At 44.8% G+C, this 16,991-nt stretch overlaps 2 protein-coding genes across 4 annotated transcripts; one reads left to right on the top strand and one right to left on the bottom strand.

Moving 5' to 3' along the window:
- The first annotated feature begins 992 nt into the window (after positions 1 to 992).
- Positions 993 to 10,575, top strand: LOC124010476 (cordon-bleu protein-like 1). Of its 2 annotated transcripts, none has more exons than XM_046322926.1 (8): positions 993 to 1,108; positions 3,246 to 3,402; positions 3,660 to 3,861; positions 3,949 to 4,174; positions 4,512 to 4,621; positions 4,826 to 5,017; positions 5,476 to 5,587; positions 7,546 to 10,575. In XM_046322926.1, the coding sequence occupies exons 2-8, from the start codon at positions 3,311 to 3,313 to the stop codon at positions 8,994 to 8,996; spliced, it is 2,385 nt and encodes a 794-aa protein (XP_046178882.1). In that variant the 5' UTR covers positions 993 to 1,108; positions 3,246 to 3,310; the 3' UTR covers positions 8,997 to 10,575. The 2 variants fall into 2 exon arrangements, with proteins under 2 accessions (XP_046178882.1, XP_046178881.1); XM_046322925.1 differs by lacking the exon at positions 993 to 1,108 and adding an exon at positions 1,571 to 1,821.
- Positions 10,576 to 12,465: 1,890 nt separating this feature from the next.
- Positions 12,466 to 16,596, bottom strand: LOC124011643 (collagen alpha-2(VIII) chain-like). Of its 2 annotated transcripts, XM_046325099.1 has the most exons (6): positions 16,231 to 16,596; positions 15,798 to 15,860; positions 15,608 to 15,649; positions 14,779 to 14,841; positions 14,400 to 14,528; positions 12,466 to 14,179 (listed from the first exon to the last, which is right to left on the bottom strand). In XM_046325099.1, the coding sequence occupies exons 1-6, from the start codon at positions 16,556 to 16,558 to the stop codon at positions 13,893 to 13,895; spliced, it is 912 nt and encodes a 303-aa protein (XP_046181055.1). In that variant the 5' UTR covers positions 16,559 to 16,596; the 3' UTR covers positions 12,466 to 13,892. The 2 variants fall into 2 exon arrangements, with proteins under 2 accessions (XP_046181055.1, XP_046181056.1); XM_046325100.1 differs by lacking the exon at positions 15,608 to 15,649.
- Positions 16,597 to 16,991: the final 395 nt, after the last annotated feature.

The following is a 16,991-nucleotide window of genomic DNA, read 5'->3' as shown; positions in this document are numbered from 1 at the left end:
CTTTAGGTGTGACGGTGTGGGGGTGCTTTGCTGGTGACACTGTCTGTGATTTGTTTAGATATCTTATCCAGCATGGCTACCACAGCATTCAGCAGCGATACACCATCCCATCTGGTTTGAGGCTTAGTGGAACTATCAGTTGTTTTTCAACAGGACAATGACCCAACACACCTCCTGGCTGTGTAAGGGCTATTTAACCAAGAAGGAGAGTGATGGAGTGCTGCATCAGAGGAACTTCCCTCCAGAATCACCCGATCTCAATCTAATTAGTTGGACCGCAGAGTGAAGGAAAAGCAGCCAACAAGTGCTCAGCATATGTGGGAACTTCTTCAAGACTGTTGGAAAAGCATTCCAGGTGAAGCTGGTTGAGGGAATGCTAAAAGTGTACAAAGCTGTCATCAAGGCAAAGGGCAAATACACAATATATTTAGATTTGTTTAACACTTCTTTGGTTACTACATGATTCCATATGTGTTATTTCATAGTTTTGATGTCTTCACTATTATTCTACTATGTAGAACATAGTAAAAATAACGAAAAATCCTTGAATGAGTAGGTGTGTCCAAACTTTTGACTGGTACTGCACATGAATTTGTACAATACAAACTCTTCATTTTCATTTGGAGGAAAGGTTTTTTTGTTGCAACAGACAACACGTTTTTACAATGGGATCTGACTAATGAATACACTATACCTTCAGTATAGTATCACCACACAGGACAACATGGCTGACAATGCAAAGATGGCAGCACACAAACCTATAAGCCATACTGTATAGTCTCTAGTCCAAGCAGGATGAGAAAGGTACAGTAACTAAGACTAGAAATGTGTTTACAAGTTAAAGGGACTACAGAGGGTTCACCCAGTTGAAATAATGCCATAGGAGCCCTAGGGTTCACTAGGCTGTACAGTACAGTAGGGTCTATGTGTAGACAGGGCAGAGTCTGTGATGTCAGAGGGCTGGGCAGGGCCAGAAGGTGCAGTAGGCTGTCTGCTAAACAAGGATTACAGAGCAAGGGATCTCTCCCTCTCTCTAATTCTCTCCCTCTGATGGTGGTGAAATGACAGTCATGTTGATGGAAGATATCTCATTTCTGGACAGAGAGAGGTGAGGACATTGTCTAGTTGAAACTGATTTGTGGATTCGATTGTTGTGTAACTGCTGGACAATATGTTGGGACAGGGCTTGGGGAGCACTAATCCGTCTGGCTCTTGGAGGAGTAAAGCCTATTCTGGTTTGCATTAGCCAGTTGACCAACATGGCCCAGGCAGGGCTGCATTTAATTATGTGCTTGGTCTATTCCGAGTATATTTGCTCTATTTTAAAGAGAGATTTTTTTTTGTGAATTTAAGTGTTTAACATATTCAATTACATTCCCTGATTACAACTATCATTCAGTTGTGCATTGGTTTAAGAGTACAGGACAGAACGGCTATATAGTAAAACGTGTTTTAGTTATGTAATTTAGATGTTCACAGGAGCCCCCCGCATATTCTTCCACATTGAGTGGAGGGCAGGCATACCCAACGTGTTGGGAGTCCTAGAACTATAAAGCCTCCTAGCAACGCATTCCGGAGAGCAGCACTCACGTATTACAGTATAGGAACGTGGTGACGAACATTTACTCACAGCTGCAGAGGAAGGCATGCATTGTTGAACTCGCTTCTGACATAAACTAGGGGTTTGACACTTTGCATGCTGGTGCTCAGTTTTGTCAACTACGCGTGCCCCAAAACGCTGAACAATACGTTTGTGTGCGTGAATATTGGGTCTTTCTTATTTGACGACCGTGTCCAGAAAAGCCGTTCCGATGTTGTCTCGTAAGTAGACTTCTGTTGTTGTAGTTTGTATCACGTTTAAACGACAAGTAGTAGTAGTATAAAAGCACTTGGAAGTTACATTAAAACATTTAATTTCGAACAAGTGTGCCAAATGCGCACAAAGTCAAAATCCAGTAATTGTCAGGTGGTCAAGTCTGGTGACAATTTAAAATTAAAACAATTTAAATGTATTTACTCTTGCCGAGTAAATCTTGTAGGATATGTCCATGTTTTTGTCTGCGAAAAGGACGATTGGTTTTAGATTTCACATATACACAAACATTGTATAAGTGACCGTACCTCCTGTACATAAGTATTTCATGTCGAGCACATGTGTGAGTAGCCCCAGCTTTACAAGTGGATGAATGTTTATTTTTTTCAGAGACCATGAAGGGATGGGATGGAAAGGGTTTATCGGTTAGGCCCAGAGGGGCTCCTCTCTCAGGCATTTAAATGCCATCTCCAAAGTACTTTTAGAGCAGAAACAAGACATTTCACACAGGTCCTCAGAGGTCGGGCCCAGGCAAGACTTTGTCAAATTTCTGCCCTTCTAGAGCTGCCCTGGTCAACATTTAAGTGCTGTTATTGTGAAGTGGAAATGTCTAGGAGCAACAGCGGCTCGGCCGCAAAGTAGTAGGCCACACAAGCTTACAGAACAGGATTGCTAAGTGCTGAAGCACATAGCGTGTAAATATCAGCTGTCCTCTGTTGCAACCCGAGGAATCTGGGTTTGGCGGCTGCCAGGAGGAGGCTACCTTCCCCAATGCATAGTTACAACTGTAATGTTTGGTGGAGGAGAAATAATGGTCTGGGGATGTTTTTCATGGGCTAGGCCCCTTCATCGGGCCCCTTAGTTGCAGTGAAGGGAAATCTTAACGCTACAGCATACAATGACATTCTAGAAGATGATGTGCTTCCAACTTTGTGGCAACAGTCTGAGGAAGGCCCTTCCCTGTTTCAGCATGACCATGCCCCCATGCACAAAACAAGGTCCATACAGAAATGATTTGTTGAGATCGGTGTGGAAGAACTTGACTGGCCTGCACAGAGCCCTGGCCTCAACTCCATCGAACACCTTTGGGATGAATTGAAACACCGACTGCGAGCCAGGCCTAATCGCCCAACGTCAGTGCCCGACCTCACTAATGTTTTTGTGGCTGAATAGAAACCAGTCCTCGCGGCAATGTTCCAACATGTAGTGGAACGCCTTCCCAGAACAGTGGAGGCTGTTATAGCAGCAAATGGGGGACCAACTCCATATTATTGCCCTTGATTTTGGAATGAGATGTTGGATGAGCAGGTGTCCACATACTTTTGGTCATGCAGTGTAAGTCCTGTACCACTGTAACACTTAGTTGACTGTGACATCAGCTTCTCACAGGATGTCAACTTCTCCTTATGTTGACATTGTCCCTCTCTGTTAGGAGATTCACCTGAGATTCAGTCAAGTCTCAGACTTTGGTCGCGTCTAGACCCCTGGGGAAGATCCATGGAGGAGGAGGAGAACCCTTTGGAGAGGGAGCATACTCTAGCAGTGGTTCTACCAGGAGGCCTGGAGAAAATGGCCACTGTACATGGGAGGTAAGAGGCATACAAGACCGAATGTTTCATTGGAGCCATACGAAGTCATGCTGTGTATTTGGAATGGACTGACTGAGTATGAAAATGGATGCACTCACTAATGTAAGTCTCTCTGGATAAGAGCGTCTTCTAAATTACTTAAATGTGAATTGATTCCTCTTTTTATTTGAACATCATTAAAATACATTTTAACCATGAATATAGCTCTATACTGTGGACACATGTAGTGCAACTGCACTGTGTTTGTGTCTCTACAGTAAACCTGTGATGGACTTACTGGTCACACTCTGTGCCCAGTACCACCTGAATCCATCTGACTTCACCATGGAAATCCAGTCGGCCAATAGAAACGACATCTCCTTCAAACCCAGCACTCTGATTGGAGCCATGGAGCCTCACAGGATCCTACTGAAACCTAAAGGGGGAGAGGAGAAGATAAAGAGGCCGTACGTGCCAGAGGTAAATACTGACAAAATGCGTCTGTACACACTAGCCAATCTCCAACCTAGGTCAGTTCATGAACTGAAGGGATACTGTTTCCTGTAGGTCACCGTACGTCTGCTGATCAACTACAAGAAGAACCATAAGGCCGTTGTGAGGGTCAACCCTAGAGTCCCTCTGGAGCAGCTCCTGCCTGCGGTGTGTGAGAAGTGTGAGTTTGACCTGGAGTCCACCATTTTGCTGAGCGCCAACGACTCTGAAGGACCTTTAAACCTCAGCAGGTCCCTCGATGACTATGGACTAAGGGAACTATACGCCAAGGACATGGCAGGTGAGAGATGATTTTATGTTACTCCGCTTTCTGAGTTTTGGTGCCACTGGTAGTGATGACGTACTCATGACGTTTCATACCCAAACTGTGTTTTGGAGATTGTCTACAGCATGCTATTTACCCACTGAGTGCATAGTGTCTATATACTGCAAATATGAAACTGCTAACATGGATGTCTTGAACAGCTGTCAGTCCTGAAGTGGTTATCACACTACCTCCCCCCGAGGGTACAACACTTAACGAAAATCTCTGAAAATGCCCCAAGATTTCGGCACTGAGCACATTTCATTAGAATACCGGTTCTCAACCATCTGTCGTTGCTATTTCCTTCTCCTAGAAGCACCTGTAGAAACACCCCCCCTACCAAGTAAAGAGCAGAAACGGAAGGAGAAAGAGAACAGGGGATTGTTCGGCTTATTCAGGAGAATTAAGAAGAAACCAGAAAAGGTAATTTTGTTTTACTCTTCCACAGCTTAGCTTTACCATCGTACGTAAGCGTTGTGTAAGAAGTCGATTTTAGACTTTGACTAGATCTGTGAATGCAGTTTTTTTTTTTCCTCAGCCGTGCTAGATTTGAGTGCGTGGTATGATTTCAGTGTACACCGATAAAGCTTTGTGATATGTTTTTGTTGCTGTGGTCGTCTTCTGAAGGGTCTCTCAGTGAGCGCCCCGGCCTCGCGTGGTCTGAAAAACCCGCGGGTGGCCAGCATCGGCATGAACTCCCTGGGTATCCACTCCTCCAACACCCTGCCCATGGACAACACCATGGTCAAGAAAAGACGGGCACCCATGCCCCCCATGGCAGGCTCCCAAAGTGTCCCTGCTAACCTCAACGTCCAGCCGGTGAGTGACTGGTGGTTAGGGAGTCGGATTTAGGGGTGTCTCTCGATACTCTTTCATGGTTTCCTTTGCTTGTTTGCTTTGTTAAGCCTGCATGAAACACTTCAGTGTTTCAAAAATCCCCTATTGGAAGAACAATTGGAACCATTTCCTTGTTTGACCGGTAGTTTATTTTAATGGGTATTATTACACCACGGTGGGGCTCTATATGTGAAAAGACAGGGGAGGCTTCCACCATATTGACTTCACCTGATCTGATTGCCTGATTATGCCTTGCGAGTTTAGTGGTTATAGAGAAAAGGACACAAGAAAAGGAAGCATGTTAATTCTATTGAGACTCAGCCGTAGACTTTAGACTTTAACTAGTGGTTCCAAGTCATTGTTCCCTGACCACAGTGAGAATGTAAGGTAGATTTAGAGGATCCTGGGTTAAACCGCTATTTGTTTCTGGTGTTTTCCAGTTGACCTCTAGGAAGAAGAGGAGAGCCCCCCCGCCACCCCCCTGTGCCTCCCCACCACCATCCTCCTGTGTTAACACCCACAAAGGAGCACCCCAGGACACTGAGATCAAAGGTCAGTCATATTGAATCACTAGTTGACTTGTAATCCGAATGGACTCTCAGTGTTGTAATATTTAGTTAAGATCAGGGATTGGCAACTTTGATGGGGTGGGGGCGGGTCTGCATACCCAACTCATACCCCCCGCCCGACTCATGACTGCAAAGTTCAACAATTTACATTTTGAGGTTCATTTCCTGCAATTCTATGATTTTTTTTTTTTTTTTTTTCCCCCATGGGACGGAGAGAAAAATGTAGTTCTACCACACATTTCCTGCAATTCTACACATTTTGCCATATGGTGGTGACAATTCATATATTTTTTAAATATGATAACTGCTGATCAGTGGTACCCACCCCAGTCAGTAATTTCACCATGCTTACTACAAGTTTATATGCCTAGCTGCTAGACTAATTTACCAATGAAAAAATGAAATGCTGACGTGTGCTAATTGAGTGACTGCTGATGCACAAACGCACCTTGTGTATTCTATTATTATTCTTCTAACTCTCAACAGTAAGTTGAGACCCCGACTGAGTTCCTTTTTTTAAATAGCTCCGTGGCCCTACAAAAGGGGGAGGCTCATGGGCTGCCAGTTGCCCATCCCTGAGTTGGGAGGGAGGCTCATGGGCTGCCAGTTGCCCATCCCTGAGTTGGAGGGGAGGCTCATGGGCTGCCAGTTGCCCATCCCTGAGTTGGAGGGGAGGCTCATGGGCTGCCAGTTGCCCATCCCTGAGTTGGAGGGGAGGCTCATGGGCTGCCAGTTGCCCATCCCTGAGTTGCTCATCCAGTTGCCCATCCCTGAGTTGGAGGGGAGGCTCATGGGCTGCCAGTTGCCCATCCCTGAGTTAGAGGGGAGGCTCATGGGCTGCCAGTTGCCCATCCCTGAGTTAGAGGGGAGGCTCATGTAGAATCATGTGCTGCATATGGTGTCTCACCTGTCCTCTAGTGGTCAATATTTTAGTGGGCTCTTTCTGTTGACTCATTCCCCTGTCTGACTTGATTGTCCTGCTTGGCTGTTGGTTCTCCCTGGCAGTGGTGTTTGTCTTTTAGGCTGTTAATCACCGATTAGGGCTCCCGGTAGGCAGTACTTCTCAATCCTGGCACCTGAGCGGGATGGTAGACCACTGTTCTAAGCAGTGTCCCCTTCTTTCTCCCCTGCAGACGGCGAGTGAGAGCTGCGTCCTCCTTTCCTCTTCCTCTGTGCTGCTCCTCCTGCTCCTTCTGCTCCTCTTGTCCCCGTGGCGAACGATTCTTCCTCCTCTCCACCGTGTTGTTTTTTTTTTTTGAACTGTCATGCTTGTCACTCGGTAGTCTTATAAGCTCTTATTTTATTTCTGTTTTATTTGTTGATTTTGTTAGTGCGTTGTGCCGCCTTTGTAACCTTTTTGTTTCCTTTCTCTGCGTTTTAGATGGTAGGTTCCTCGGCACAGTAACACAGCTTTGTTCCCTGCCACCTCATAACTGTGCCTTCTAAAGAGACGCTACATACAAATACACGCCACCGTGTAAATGACGTACATTACTTCACTTGTTCACTTTTGAATGAAACCATGAAGGGGATTAGGTTGTATTGTCTCCAACGTGTCTTTTCTGTCTTTGTTGTTTTTCTGTTCCTCAATTGACATGTTTTCGACCATTCACCTCTTTCTTTTCAATCAGTTTATAGTTTAAACTACACCTGTTGAGGAGATCATGTTTTATAAGTCACACACAGGTTGCTATTCCTTGTGCAAATGTATTCATTTGGATTTTAATAAAGTGCTTTGATTAACTTGTTTTGTCAGAAACTGGGCTGTCTGTATTGTCTGAAATGAGCTACAACCACCTTAGTACTCATTTCAATCACAATCTAATCTACGATTGTCTTTGCACCCTTATTTCCTATATTGCAATACTCAGTTACTCAAACAACCAGCCATTCTCTATTCTAGATTAACCGAACATTCTAACGGTTTCTCTGTCTTTACAGGGAAGGGAGTATCACTTTACACACTGGAGGAGATGGGAGAGTGTGAGGAGGACCTGGACTCCACATCCTCATCCCCAAACATCTCCAGCCTTTTGAGTCAGCCCCAAGTGCCCCCCACTCCCCCTTCGACCCCATCCACTACCTCTCGTCCTCCCTCTAGCACCTTTCCGCCTTCCGATCCCTACCATCCCTCTCCGCTCTGCCCTCCCTCCCCTCCCACCCTAGGGGAGACACTAACCCCTTTCCTGCTTTGTCAAACCAGGGCCAACCTCAAGCATCCTTCGTTCCCAATCCTAAGACCCGTCAACTCCACCAATGGAGGCTCCCCTGTGTCCTTGACACAGTCGGGTGGAAGTAAGGGATTCAGTCCCCTCTCTTTACTCCAACTCAAGACCAAGGCCCCTGGTGAGGCTTGGAGGAGTCCCGGTCTGAGGGAGGGGTTGACCACCTTCACCGTGGTGCCCCGAGGGCAGTCACTGGTAGGGCAGAGGGGCTTGGAGGCGGACCTGACCCAGGCCTTAGACCCAGCACAAACCATTGATGAACCCTCTAATGGTGTTGCTGAGCCTGGGTTGGAGCACCACCGGACAATGAAGAAGACACCTGTATTGCTGGAGAGGTCAGTGGTTGAGGGATCCACCCCAGAGCCTGATATGGATTCTAAACGTTCTCCTCCAGGGTTTCCAGAAGGTTCTACTGACTGGGTCATCAGTCCTCCAACCGTGTCTAGTCCTTGCGAGCTTTACCAGACCGCACCAAATTCACCAGTGGTAGTCAAGCAGGAGAGTTCAGAGGTCGAGGCCCAGGAGGAGTCCGAATCACCCACAGACAATCTAGATTCAGAACTACAGACAATTCTAGAGGTAGAAGTCCCAGAGGAGTCCGATTCACTCTCAGAGATACCCAACCCATACGCAGCTGACCTGTTGGCCCACACCAATGGAATACCTGGAGATGAGGTGACCTCAACTCCTGAACTACTAGAGAGCAGAGGATCGTTCCGGAAGCTCAGTCTGGTGATGAAGGCCGACGAGGACCGTTTCTGTTTCCCTCCACCCCCTCCCCCTGTGTGCTATGATAAGGAGGTGGAGGAGACTGAGCCAACCCAGTTACGATTGAGGCCTCCTGGGGGAAGAAATCACCGCCCTCCCTCTTATCCTCCCTCTTCTCTTCCTACGCTGAGTCGTACCTTCTGTGAACCAGCAGAGGGAGACAATCAGACTAACGCCCCTTCACCCAAACCATACGTTCCTGCAGCCAAAGCCCTGGCCAGGAAAACCGGCATCCCCTCCTGCTTTGCCCAGGCTGTGGCTCTAGCCGTCCGTAAGTCTCAGTCCTCCCGAAGGCCAGCACCAGACTTGCTTCCCCCCTGTTCCTCCCATTCCGGTTCCTCACCCTCCTCTGCCTTACCGCTAACCAATGTGGTGAGTGACGATTTTGACCTGCGTTGACACGGTGATGACATGCTGGCAAAATTTTCCATTGTAGCAACTGGATTGGACCAACAACTGAACCATTGGTTACCCCTATCATACTACGATGTGGTTGCTTTTATACATAAAGTTGCCATTCTTAACTTTCATGAACTCTCTCTGTGAACCTCACATGTTCCACAGGTGAACTCTTTTTACACAAGTAGAGGCTGGTAGGAGTGAAATGGAATGGGGTCAAACATGGTTTCCATGTGTTTGATTTAATTCCTCCTCCTATAGGTCATCCCACCAGCCTCCACTGCTTTACACAGGAAAGAAGGGAAGGGCATATCTTTGTGTGTGTGTACATTTTACAGTGGGGATTTTTTTTCTCTCTGTAAAGACGTCATTTGTTATATTAAATGGCGACCTACGCCTTTCTAAACAGTCCTGCCAGGCTGGTATTCTTCTGAGACACCTTGGTGTTTGTCTGTTATCTTTGTGGTATATGGCCCTGTGGAATACCTCTGTAGACACGCTCACACTCTGTGTGACCTGGTGGAGGAAGGACTTCATCTAAACTGGTGATATTTGTGTCTCTTGTCCCACAGGGGCCATAATGGCTTCTTAGTAAATCTGTGAATGGAAGTTCCTGTTTAGAGTGAGGCGACTGCAGTAAAGTAGAGCCGGCCACCACATAGTCACATGACCTCCAAGTGGACCCCGCTTAGAGGAGCCCAGGCCCCTTGTTTTGCACGGGGAGTCAGCACGTTATAGAAACCATGTTTATCCAAGACTTTGGTTAGTGTACAGGTAATTTTATGTTCACTGAATGTTTGTTTTTGTATCATGCTACCTGTATTAACTGGAGGCAGTGCTGCCTTATGTTATTAAGATGTTTGACTTACGTGACGATGCATTTCTTATTTGACCTTGGTAGTACAGTATTTATGGGATCTACATTTTTGTACATGGAGTTTCCTGTTGGCTCATTTGTGTTGAAATGTGCCAAAACCGAGATTAAATCATATGTAATCTCTCATTTTATTTATTATTATTATTATTATTATTTCTGTCAAGGACAGAGCTCTGAAATAAGACGACTTAAAATGTTACATTTCCTTCCACGTATCACACCTTTCTGAGTGAATCATTTTTTTAAAAAATCCATTTTTTCCCCCAGACATATTTATATCATTACTATATGATATAAAAAATGATCAACCATAATCAACTAAAGTGTGTTGCTTTTTTTGCCACTGGAGAGCAGGAGCACACTTCACAAATAAGTAATGTACAGAATCTCTGAGTGAGCCGTTTTGTGATACACACTTGATAAATTAATAGCATTGACATATCCAGATGTATAATTGATGCTCTTCTTAAATATTTTCTTTGTCTTTACTGGTTATACTTTTTATTTTAAATGCATTCGTGTGTTTCAGTTCAAGCCTTGTTTTATTGAGTTATGGTTGGTATTTGACGGGGAGCTATGTGTAGAACATTGATGGAAGATGATGCACATGATGTGAAAAATGTCCTTGTTATGCATTCTATGTTGTTCAGAGTGCAACACTACAGAATAAACTGAGAATATACAGCGTCAAATCTTGTACTGTTGACATAGTGTACCTCTGCCCGAAGGCTGCACTGTGTAACAGTATGCATGGGTGCTGAGTGCATCCACAGTATATTGATTCAGCTCTGGCCTTAGAGACAGCCGGCAAGCAGCAGTTGCTACATACAGTCAGACCTAGCCAGAGCAGATGCAGCCTGTGGTTAAAGCCTCTTACCAGGGCAGAGAGCTGGGATACAGTCCTCGCCTCTAGCTTCATCCTTTTCACCACCTGAGAAGGGGGGGGGGGGGTGACGGGAGGTTACCTCTGACCCTATCGTGTTTCCACGGTGATCCCCCGGAGGATGTGTCCTGGCCCTCAAGGGCAGCGGCGATGTCATGCGGCCGTTGTCATGGAGAATGCCATTATCGCCCCTAAGGGAGAGTCACGTCTCAAAGGTAGAGAGACACACACACACACACATACTGAAGCTACCTAAAGATATCCAGTACAAGTGACAACTCTGGCATTCTCCTTCTTGTGATGAATGGTTGCATTTCAACCTGGGCTATGATGTTATACACTACATGACCAAAGTATGTGGACACCTGCTTGTTGAACATCTCATTCTAAACTCATGGGCATTAATATGGAGTTTGCCTCTCCATTTGCTGCTATAACTGCCTCCACTCTTCAGGGAAGGCTTTCCACTAGATGTTGGAACATTGCTGCGGGGACTTGCTTCAATTCAGCCAAAAGCATTAGTGGGATCGGGCACTGATGTTGGTCGATTAGGCCTGGCTCGCAGTCGGTGTTCCAATTCATCTCAAAGGTGTTTGATGGGGTTGAGGTCAGGGCTCTGTGCAGGCCAGTCAAGTTCTTCCACACCGATCTCGACCAAAAAAATTGTGTATAGAACTCGCTTTGCTCACGAGGGAATTGTCATGCTGAAACAGGAAAGGGCCTTCCCCAAACTGTTGCCTGGAAGTTGGAAGCACATAATTGTTTAGAATGTCATTGTGTGCTGTAGCGTTAAGATTTCCCTTCACTGGAACTAAGGGGCCTAGCCTGAACCTTGCAAAACAGCCCCAGACCATTATTTCTCCTTTACCAAATTTTACAGTTAGCACTATACATTTGGGCAGGTTGCGTTCTCCTGGCATCCGCCAAACCCAGATTTGTCTGTCGGACTGCCAGATGGTGAAGCGTGATTCATCACTCCAGAGAACGTGTTTCTACTGCTCCAGAGTCCAATACTGACAAGCTTTACACCACTCCAGCCGACGCTTGGCATTGCGCATGGGCTTGTGTGCGGCTGCTCGGCCATGGAAATCCATTTCATGAAGCTCCCGACGAACAGTTATTGTGCTGACGTTGCTTCCAGAGGCGGTTTGGAACTAGGTAGTGAGTGTTGCAACCAAAGACAGACCATTTTTACGCGCTAGCGCTTCAGCACTCTGCGGCCCCGTTCTGTAAGCTTGTGTGGCCTACCACTTAGCGGCAGAACCGTTGTTACTCCTAGACGTTGCCACTTCCCAATAACAGCACTTATAGTTTACCAGGGCAGAAATGTGACAAACTTGACTTGTTGGAAAGGTGGCATCCTATGATGGTGCCATGTTGAAAGTCACTGAGCTCTTCAGTAAGGCCATTCTGCTGCCAATGTTTGTCTATGGCGATTGCAAGACTGTGTGCTTGATATTATACACCTGTCAGCAACAGGTGTGGCTGAACTAGATGAATCCACTAATTTGAAGGGGTGTCCACATACGTTTGTATTTATAGTGTATCGTGTCAGATGCCTTGAACATCTGCATAATCATGAGGGAAACCTTCGAGATTACAACATACTGTTAATGTAGGATCATATAGTGTCAGTCACATTAGAGATTTAATTAATAACGCCTTTGATTAAGCAGGGCGTTTTTTTGATCAAATTAAATCAAGCTTTATTTATACAGCACATTTCAGACATGAATGCAACACAATGCACTTCACAGGAAAAAAAACATTAATTCTAAACTGAAATAGGAGGATAAAATAAAGAATAACAAAGACTGAACAACTAAAAAGCACCTTTAGGTAAAGCAAAACTAAAAAGATCTCTTTTAAATTATGTCTATAGTTTCAGCCCCCCTCAGGTTCTCTGGCAGGCTATTCCAGAGACTGGGGGCATAATAACGAAAGGCTGCCTCTCCATACTTCTTGCTCCTAGGCTTTGGGGACAGAAGACCCGAGGGACCAACTGGGTACATAACTTAAAAGCATGTCTGACATGTATTGGGGTGCGCAATTGTGGATTGATTTTAAAAACACTCAGGCAGCCAGTGCAGAGACTTTAAAACTGGTGTGATGGGTGCTCTACGTCTGGTCTTGGTCAGTACCCGTGCTGCAGAGTTCTGTATGTTTTGCAGTTGACCAATGGCTTTTCTTGGGCGTACCAGACAGGAGAGCATTGCAGTAGTCTGCTTGTAATAAAAGCATGGAAAGAGTTTATCTGTGTCAGCCTGAGAGAGAAACAGCTGCACCTTGGAAATATTCCTCAGGTGGTCAAAAGCTATTTTGTTCACATTCCTAATGTGGGATTTGAAGTTGAGTTCAGAATATGAAATGACACCTAGGTTTTTTTACCTGGAGTTTTACCCTCATTGCCCGTAAATTAAAATGTGAGCCAAATTCTCTGTAATAATTGGCTCCAATAATAAGTACCTCATTCTTGTCTTGATTTAGCTGGAGGAAGTTGTGTGCCATCCAGGTATTTAAATCACTAATACAGTCTAATACTTTATCTGTGGAGCTAAAATACTCTGGTGACAGAAATGTAAAGCTGTATATCGTCTGCGTAGCAGTGAAAATCAATTCTGTGCCTTCTGATAATGCTGCCAAGGTGTAACATATCCTGTATAAACTGAACCGTACCAGACCCAAAACAAAACCTTTTGGAACGCCACGTGATATCTATTTTCTCTGAGTTATGTTCACCAAGAGCGACAAAGACAAAGGCCTTACTGTGGGGAGGAAGGGGGAGAGCCACACACAGCCTGTTTAGTGTCAACCGGAGAGTGCCTTGTACACCACTACTAAGTCAAGCATCATTGTTGTGTTACTGGTTCACACTTTGATTTGGTTAATGGTCAAAGAGGGGTCTGGACTTCTTATGTCCATCAACATATGAATGTAACAACCTTTTACATTTTCAAATCAAACAAATCATTCATTTTTATGATTATATATGATCTCATTTTCTTTTTCCTCTGCATTTCTCATTGTCAAAAATACAAAAGCAAAAGGCTGGATGGAGTGAAGGAGTCGCTTTACATCAATGGTGCAAATGATCTGGATAATTGATTGATCTCAAACTCACACCAGAGTGCTCCCTTCACATAGGGAAGAGCAGGAAGCCACTGAAGGTGCTGTAGTTACTCGACTTTTCATCATAGAGCTCCTGATTCACTGGGAGACGCATGTAGACCACATCCCCGGCCTCCAGCTCTAGAGTCAACGCATTAGACAAGAACCTATTACGCCCATTGTCATTGTTCTGGTGATTGAACATGACACTCTTGTCGTTGTGGTAAATATGGGCATCTATGGACGGTGGACCCTTGAGACCCATGGCAGTGAATCTGATGTAGTAGAGTCCTCTCACTGGTGCTGTGAAGACACCTGCATCAGAGGAGAGTAAAATAAGTTAACAGACTGTCACGGACACTGTTAGCAACGCTGGAATAGCTGGTTGTCTCCATGTTTCTATATGGGATAAAGATGACACAATCACAATGCTTGTGCACACCTGTCCGATAGCAGATGTCTAATGTGAACATGATCTGTTCCCAGGTCACATTTGAATACAAAGTGAAAAGGGGGTCTTAGAATGTTCAAAAACCTGTATTTGGGTTGTAGGCCTTGCCGATGTTGGTGATGACCCTTCTGTATACTAGTGTGGTGATACTATTAAAGGGTCCTACATGTCCATCGTTAGTCAAACCAGCAGAGAAGGCCACCTTTGGTCTGTCTATGAACACAGAGGAGGGAATTCAAATTCACTGATGAAAGACAAAAACAAACATGGTATGGTTCTGATGAAGACGAAAATCACCTAAAAAAAACATAGAGATGAAATCCTAACGAAAGGTTTAAGTGGAAAACAAAGATGCAATCTGTGACATTTGTCATAAGGTTTATGCCAACAGCTCAACAGCCATCCCATTAGATTACAAGCATGTGCAATCGTAGGCCTACAGTACATGCACCACGGAGTTTACCTGCATTCTCTCTCCTCAGCTTCTCCACCATCCCCTCGCTGGCATTCAGTCTGGCCTCTAAAGCTACCATTACAAAAAGACAGATGAGTCAAATGATGCTTAAACTCTCTGTTTTAAGCAGGATGATTTCATATATCCAGGCTGCATCACATCTGTGCGTGATTGGGAGTCCCATAGGGTGGCGCACAATTGGCTCAGCGTTGGCCGAGTTTGGCCCGGGGTAATTGTAAATAAGAATTAGTTCTTAACTGGCTTACCTAGTTAAATAAAGGTTCAATAAAAAAAAAAATAATATATGTGACTGAACTCAGGAAGGTGAGCTTATGTCCAATTTTCAAGATTTTCTTTCTTGTACATTTGATAAAAGTACAGACTTAGCTTCAAAGCGGCATATAATATGATATAATTAAGTTATGCTTCTTTGAAATTTGACAAAGCTGTTATTACATTTTGGAGACAAGTAGGAGGCAAAAGTGCCCTTGAATGTTTTTCACACTTTCTAGAGGGCTCTTTTTTTGGGTTTACGCCCATTCAGCATTGTTCACACCTTCTTAGGCCTTCGCCCCACCCATCGTTTTAAGAATTCACATGGAAACGAACGAGTCAGCGTGGCGTCGTCCTCCAGGAAGTACTCTATTATCCCCCTCCTTTCTCTCAAACATGGGATCCTGCCTTTCTCCCTACATAGCTCTGTGCTTTCTCCTGACGAAACCAGGGTCATCATTTAACAGATCCCAGACACGTTTGTAATTAATGCATATGAAAGGTCAGGGAAGTTAGGAAAAGGCAACAAACGCCTACGATCCAGAATCCGGTCACATTGATTTACCTGTGTTCCCATTCTCACTGTCTGTCACTCTGGCCTCCAGGGCTAAAATATGAAGTGAGTTCATATGAGAAATAAGCATAAATAAACGGTCTATAAACAGTTTTCATGGACAATTTTACAAATACAGTTTTATTCATGACCCTTTCTTTCTAACGGTAAACAACTGATGTTGGCGGACAAATTACATTACCTGCATTCATTCTCTGCAGCTCCTCCACCTCCCTTTCACTGGCACTCAGTCTGGCGCCCATGGCTAGAATTACGAGAAAATGGAAGATCATGATCCTCCTCTAATCTGACCTCGTTATAACAAATTCATTTGTGTTACAAAACAAAACCCATGTCTTTCAAGTCCTCCACCTCTCTCTCAATGCATTTGTCATTTATTTATTTTTACTTCAGTTTATTTTAGTAAATACTTTCTTAACAATTTTCTTAAAACGACATTGTTGGTTAAGGGCTTGTAAGTACGCATCTGTTGTATTCGGCGCATGTGACAAATACAATTTGATTTGATTTTTGATTTGACTCAGTCTGGTCCCCATAGCTGGATTTATGGAAACAAAACAAAATGTTCATCCTCCACTGAAACGAGGTCATAATGAACCAACATCCATAAATACCTGCATTCTCACTCTCCAGTCTGGCCTCAACTCCTCTGCTCCTTTTTCCTCTCCACCTTCTTTCCACTCGTTTCTCCATGTTCCTCAGCTTCTGTCTCTGCTCCAAAACCACAGTTCCCAAGTTATCCACCATGTCTCTAAGCTCCTCTACCTCGCCCCAGATATCAGGGGTTGTGATGGTCTGGCCGGTCGTCTGTTTACTAGTCGTCTCTGTATCTTCAGTCCCGTGGCTCTCTACCAAACTCTCTCTGTCCCCACCACTTTCTCCCTGAGTCCGTGTCCCATACGGACAGAACAGCAACACCAGCAGAGCTACAGCACCCCTCATTCTGAAACGACACCTCTTCAGAAATAACGCAGCCTGTGAGGTTCACTCCAGGCAAAAAAAAGCAGTGAACCACTGCCTGGGAAGTGTTTCACATGTTTCTGACGTGATGTGTACAAAAGAATGTCAAGGATCCTGCTGAAGAATTCAAGGTGAGCTGGCTGCCTTTTTAATCTGAGACACTGCAAGGTTGTGGGAGAACAGAACCTGTTATTTGGTTGAAGGTCTTTCTTTATCTCCATAAGGTACGGTGTGTCAATGTTTATGTTTATCTATTTACATAGTACTAATACTGTGACAGATCACACACAATGCATGAATGCACACTGTAGATGCACAGATGAACTGATTACACATTCAGAAGTAACACAATCTCATAGTATTGACATATATACACACACACACACACACACACACACACACACACACACACACA

This window comes from Oncorhynchus gorbuscha, linkage group LG23 (genome assembly GCF_021184085.1).
Source record: "Oncorhynchus gorbuscha isolate QuinsamMale2020 ecotype Even-year linkage group LG23, OgorEven_v1.0, whole genome shotgun sequence".
Classification (NCBI taxonomy): Eukaryota; Metazoa; Chordata; class Actinopteri; order Salmoniformes; family Salmonidae; genus Oncorhynchus; species Oncorhynchus gorbuscha.
The sequence above is the reverse complement of the archived record's forward strand: the minus strand, read 5'-3'. Positions and strand labels throughout refer to the sequence as shown.